Source organism: Loa loa (assembly GCF_000183805.2).
Source record: "Loa loa unplaced genomic scaffold supercont3.246, whole genome shotgun sequence".
NCBI lineage: Eukaryota > Metazoa > Nematoda > Chromadorea > Rhabditida > Onchocercidae > Loa > Loa loa.
The window spans coordinates 63325-70139 of record NW_018108426.1 but is presented as its reverse complement, the minus strand read 5'-3'; the positions used below and the strand labels follow the sequence as shown (position 1 = coordinate 70139).

The window sequence follows — 6815 nt, the reverse complement described above, 5'->3', positions numbered from 1 at the left end:
GAATACAATAAAATACGATGAATAAAGAAGTGAAAAAAAAAAAATGAATGGATGAATGAAGGGGAGAGAAGAATTGTACAGTGAAAGAATGGAATAAATTTACAAGATAATGATACTTTTGAATCTTAATATGAATATAGACATATCGGATGAAATATATGATCAAATATATCAGCAGATGGTTGAAGATTCGGAACAAACATTCCTTTGGGCATTGCGATCATGACGATAGAAGATGAAGAAATGTTTCTCGCAGTTATTGTTAAATTTATACATAACATCAGTTTCATCACTCATACAAGTAAGAATTCAAATAAAATTTGAATATGAAACTAACCAGAGAAATTTCGACAGAATACATTACGATTCATTATGTTGGAATTGAACTATCATGAATTGCTTTACTGGACAGCAGAATGAGGTCTTATTTCACGCATTTCAGTGTCCAATTGTGAAACCTGAAGTCGTAGCATCGAAGAAGAACCAGCACTATTATGTAATGATCGAACTGTTGGAACATGTACTTCATTGCCAACTTCGATAGCACCACTTCCCGTATCACGAACAATTTCTCTTGTGTCTCTTATGAATCCTGAGGAAACTGTCATCTTTGCGTGCTTAGTACCTAACCGTACAGCATTCTCAACCTGGGATCGAATGCCACGTAATTCTTCTGCTATTAGGTTCTTTAAACCGTCATTACCAATTATTTTCGGCAGTTGCTCATCTAGAAAAAGCGATTTGATAATTCTAATGAAAAGATAAAAATTTTCCAATTTTTGAAGTGAAAAAAAAGCCTGTTTGCTGGATGATTTCATGGAATGTTAATTGATAGATCGATTATTAATATTTATCTGATTAAAATTTTCAAATCATACATCCATCATACTTCAATGTCTTGTCCAAAATTTTTCTTTAACCTCAATTGTCATTATTTGCTAACGGGAAAAAATACAAACATGCAGTCAATAATAACTTATTCTCATGATAATAACGCTCTCACCAATTCTAATAAATTTGATAATTAAATTACAAAACTTCCATGGATTTTTAACCATACCCAAAAACCTAATTCAATCTAGAAAAATCATCCCGACATCTCTATGACTAATTTTTGATTGAAGGAAATAAAAAAAATTTTGGACTTACCGATCACGAGACCAATCCTCTGTTTCACTATACCAGCCATCATATCCATATCATTCAACCGTGATTGTAAACATGACACTTGCTCTTGCAAAAGCTCAATCATCTAAATGGATCTTCTAACCAGAAAGTTTAATGATGGAAAATAACCATAGTTACATGAACAAGGTAACTAATTTACCTGGAAGTAAAACAATTACAATGAGCTAACCTCGTTTGAAGCTTTCATACCGAAATGACCACCTTTGCTGTAATTTACTTGTGGACGAATCAATCCTGTAACGAAAGCAATGCAAAACGGAACATTTTTCGAAAACAGCTCCTTTCGCGACTTTTACAATATTCGTATTACATCTATGAATTGGAGAACAAAATAACTGATTTACAAGTTAAGCCAGAACATTCGTAGGCTTTGACAGTGAGCCCGAGTTTTCACCCGCAATAAAGCGGCAAACGATACCACATTCTAACTCTACTACATAATTCAAATACTAATATTACTTCGCATTAATTTTTGAAGAATTTCGAAAATATCTTTAAATTAAAAACAATATCATTAGGTCCATAAGATATTATAACATTCATTAAGTTACCTCTTTCAATCATGGTTCGATCCGAAAGAGTATCTACAATTTTAGCAACAAATGATTTGTTATCACCGTGTTGATGCCTATTTTCCCCGCCATTATAGAATATCATTCCTGACGATGGGAACTGTTTTGGTGGACTTGCTTTTGATTTTTCCATAGCAATTTTCGTCTCGACAATATCCTTCGTTCGATTTGGATGTACCACTCCAGCGACTGTTATATTTTCGAAATTTGTAACACTAAGAGTTTGCGGTACTTCAAACTTCTGTAAGAGTTTACAATCAAAATGACACAGAAATTATAATTGTATCACACAATCACGCAATCACAAGCATGATGAGTTGACTTTTAATCTGAACAGCTAATATTAAAATAAGCAAGGGAAGAAGTAAAAAAATACCCCAACCCGTCGAAAAAAAAAACGATTGAGCAATAAATGTTGTAATTCACAAATGATAGCAATCTAAGCAAGAGAAATGTTCTAAAAAATTAGAAAAAAAAATTGTACTTTAGGTGATTTGATATGTAGAGCGTACTGAATTAAGGAATGCGCATCAGCTACTGGTGGATAGCGCATTAAATACTGCAATGTTGTGCTATAATCTTCATTGATAACTGAAAATATGATCCAACATTAATATTACTGAAAGAGACTATGTGATATGGGATTGATGATTAAAATTTAACAATACCTTTCACAATAATTTAACAATAATGTAGTCACAGCAATGTTTTCTATATAATTACGAGATAAATTTGAGAAAAATTTTTCTAACTTACTTAAATGCCTAATGTATTCGAGCATTGCGACAAAAATATAATCAACTAAAGATAATGATGGTCTGAAAGCGAATATAGCATCCCATACAAATAACAGATCGTGAATCGGAAACTCGCGACTAAACAATAACCGTAACCAACGACTGAAAAGAGTTCAATGAGTAAAGTTTCAAAAATTTTTCACAACTCGAATTCGTGATTCCTTTGTAGGAGCATACTGAACTAAAACTTTTGGTCTCTAAGATTTTAATTATGAAATATTTCAAAACAATCTCCCATGCGTAGTTAATTTTGCAACCATAATCGATAATTTATTTCTCGAGTCATGTTAACATCTAGTTTCTGCATGTACTTATAAATGTCATCACATGATGTTTTGATCTTTGTAATTCCAAGAGGGATATGGGAAATTATTTGTAGATTACAGAAGCTGGAAAAAAATTGATGTGGTAGGTCAAAAGGAAATTTTAACTAACATTCCATAAATTTGTGGCAAAATGTTCAATTTTGAAAGATGCTGATGCATTGCCGGATCAATTACTGCCAATATATCGTTCATGATACTTCGAAGCTTAATAATTAATTCATTTCTTGAATCAGAAGCATCATCTGGATTAACAAATGGCACAGAATGGCCTAATTTGTTATTACTTGCCAAAGTACGATTGGAGTATTCGGTGTATTCCTCATCACTCGCCAAATACCATCGTTCCAACATCATCATTAATTGGGTGAATATTTCACTACGGATAAAAAGTTGAATGCAGTAACAACTTGAAAATAAAAATTAACTAGAAAAATAAATGATAAGGATAATAGATGACACTTCGCAGCATGTTTACTGCAACCTAAAACAAAAGACAAAATATTTGTCAATGTTTCCTTGTCAACCTTATTGGATACAAGAATTCAAATATGGATTTTATTGAAGAATGGCAAGAAAAAATGTTCAAGAAAATATCGCTAACATTTTGTTTTTGTTGATTAATAAAAAAAAAGATCAATTCGAGTTATCTAGAATTCGGTTGGAAGTTATATTTATAGAACGAAACTTCTGAAACTATAACCATAAGCGTAACCGAGTAAATGACAACGAGAAAAAGCTGATGCTAGTGAAAAAAAAAAGGCTTTTCATAACTTCTCAAAAACATAAAATTTCGACTTAATGTTTTAAAAGTTATAAAAATACAAAATTAATGGGCGAAAATATACAGGCATATATGTGCTTATGTTTAAATATAAAATGTGAAAACGTACAAGGAGTCGTGTTCAAGGAAGTCCTGATTATTGACAGCGCATAGAATTTTCAATTCTTCTGGTGGTAATTCTCTGAAATGAATTACAGTGATTGAAGCACTCAAATTTCGCATTTTAGAACATGATTGAAGAAGGTAAGTTATTGAATAAAACAGGTTTTTTTCATCAAATTAATAATTAATTAGCAAAATACTTCACATATTGATACGGACAGGAATTTATATATAACGAAGTGTAACGAATAAACACGAAATGTAACGAATAAATATATAAACTAGAAATTAAATAAAATTTGACAGGAATAATATGCGGCTCATAATGAATCGAAACAAATACACTTGAAATTTTTCTGCGCTCATCAAAGAGCCCAATGACAAAGTTAGCGGCACAAAAAACTTACTTCAATTCATTTTGTTCCATAAGATGAGCAAAAGTTTGTTGATCATAATTTAATACAAAAATTAGCGTAGCAAGTATTTCGTGCATACCCTGGAAAATTACATTTTGATGAGCTCTTTAAGTTAAAAATATGAATATAACAAGAATTTATGGACAAAAAAATTAAAGTTACCTGTTTATATGCAATGTCCGGATGATGTTTCGCATATATGAAGAGAATATCTGACATGACGGTTCGTATATTCTCATCTTTGAAATACTCCAATTCCGGAAATCTGAAAATTTTATCAAATTTCCAACTGCAAATAGAAACTCGTTTAAACGCAAGACTTTCATTCGAATCAAAAGGAAAACTGATAGAATATGAAAAACATGAACTTACGTTCGTTCTACGTCACGATTTATGCATTCACGTAGCTTGCAATCAATGAAATATTGTTGCCACGGATTCTGAAAATTGATAAAAACTCCAGACATAAAAGAAGGAAGCATAAATAATAAAATGAAGACAGCAAAAATGCATCACCTCATCACCAAGTGACAACGGATTGCTGACGTTTGGATCCAAAACCGATGTTTGCTCGCGCGGATTTGTCAACAGCTAAAAACTTAGAAAACAAAATTTAATGAATTTCCTGAAACATTCCCAAATATACGTTGCGTATATCATGCATTACAAAAACAAAAACTGTGCAAGATGGAATTAGTAAATTATGTTTAACTCCCCGTCTCTTTTTCTTCGTCTACGACAAATTGAAATCGTCGTGCGAAACTATAAGAGACACTTTTTGAATCCTACATTATTCACAATTTATGCTTTAAATACACATAATATTAACCTCAGATTTCAATTTATTATATGAATTACGGGTTCGCGACAGAATTGTACACCATTCTTCTCGTTCAAGAGGTAAACAACGAAGCAAAATCTAGAATATGAAATTTACTATAATTGATGGGATTTTTTGAGAAATTCAAAGGTAATATAATAAGTAATGCACTTAATTCTAAAACTTTACGTGATATTTTATGTTTATAAAGTGCGAGAATTAATTACTGCTTTTGCAGTCAAGGCATATCCATTTAAAATCCATTAAATTTTAATAGATTTCAAATAAATATGTCCTGACTTCAGAAAAATACAAATGAAAGAAACCAACCCTCCAAATAATCGATCGAACATGTGAACCCCGAAGCTTACCACCTAAACATCCTTTCTCTATTCGTTGCAAATTTACTCGTTGTCCAAAAAATTCCTTCCATTCTTTTCTGTGTATTTCACATAAAGAGTTAATAAATAATGAAAAATATGAAACATAAGAATATTTATACAATTTCCATTAGACATGCATTCATTTTTTTTTTTTTTCTAAAATATTACATTTCAGTAAATTGTAATAATTGATAACAGTTCCGATTAAGGAATTACTTGAAGTAATTCATAAATCTTTTAAATCTTTTAACAAAGAAAACATTAACAAATGTGAAAATAGATGATAATAACTTACGAAAATTTTATGTTTGAATCAAGTAAAATAGAATTCCTAGGACAAAAATGAATATACTTCTACATTTCGTTTCCTTTTTTTTTTCCCTACAATAATTATTATTATATAAAATGCAATAAGCTTACTGAAATATTGGTTGATGGCTTGAATTGTGCATGTCTAAAAAATGTTCAATTCATGAAATATTATTGATTTTTTGAATAATCAACTGAACATTAAAAAAAAAATCCACGGACATGTAATGGACAATTTTTTTTAGTATGTAACCATTGTTTCTCATGTTTTTTCTCTTTGCTTTCGCTTTTCAATTTGTTCATCATTTTTCCTTTGCTACTTGTTAGTATATGATAAATTCAAGAGTTACTGATAAAACAATGCTTTTTAATATTCCTAATAAAGTGCTATTTTAATAACCATCCATATATTGTCATTATATACAAATCTTTTAGAATAGTACTAAGCTAAATTGTAATAATTTCATAATGTTACCAATGCTCTTCCTTATCAGCAAACTGCATGAGGGAAAGCATAAATATATCAATCTTTTCCAGAGATTTCTCTTTCTGAAAGATTTATATTTCTTATACTTCCCTCAAAAGATTTATATATTTGTACTTTCTGGTAATTCTATTATTTTAGTTATCCGAATTCACTTAAATCTACCATATACGAATTTGAACTTACCTTCACTTTGTCCAGTTAGCAATAGATATGTTTCATGTATTTCATCAATTCAGGATATATACACTAATTTTATACACGATTATAATGTTATCACAATATAAGCCATAGGAAATAATCATCAGATACTGCTAGACAAATTAACCTCAAAACATTTTCAACATCAAACATTTGTAATAGCTTGAAATTTTCCCTTCTATTACCGAATACCTCTTTACGCCATCTTTGCGTCCCTTTCCCTCTCCTTTCTTTCATCATTGAACACCGGTAAGATTTATCTAAACTAGTAGTAATCTACAGAATATGGCTTTATTGCCATTCGATACAGCGATACTAATTTACATTGTGCATTATAAAACAGAACTTTTTGTGCCCATCTTTATTTTTTAAACACATTTTGCATACAATTGTTCAGATTTCGGGATTAGAAATTAAAGGAAGCCACAATAGTAAC

At 30.5% G+C, this 6815-nt stretch overlaps 1 protein-coding gene across 1 annotated transcript; it reads right to left on the bottom strand.

Moving 5' to 3' along the window:
• Window positions 1-401: 401 nt before the first annotated feature.
• Window positions 402-6235, bottom strand: LOAG_18278 (TBC1 domain family member 5; the record flags this gene model as incomplete). The annotated part of the gene is made up of 16 exons (XM_020450941.1): window positions 6170-6235; window positions 5806-5839; window positions 5333-5441; window positions 5012-5101; window positions 4699-4773; window positions 4555-4622; window positions 4345-4447; window positions 4174-4262; window positions 3774-3845; window positions 2993-3259; window positions 2517-2659; window positions 2245-2351; window positions 1740-2001; window positions 1358-1422; window positions 1150-1252; window positions 402-727 (listed from the first exon to the last, which is right to left on the bottom strand). The coding sequence occupies exons 2-16, from the start codon at window positions 5835-5837 to the stop codon at window positions 402-404; spliced, it is 1911 nt and encodes a 636-aa protein (XP_020305328.1). The 5' UTR covers window positions 5838-5839; window positions 6170-6235.
• Window positions 6236-6815: the final 580 nt, after the last annotated feature.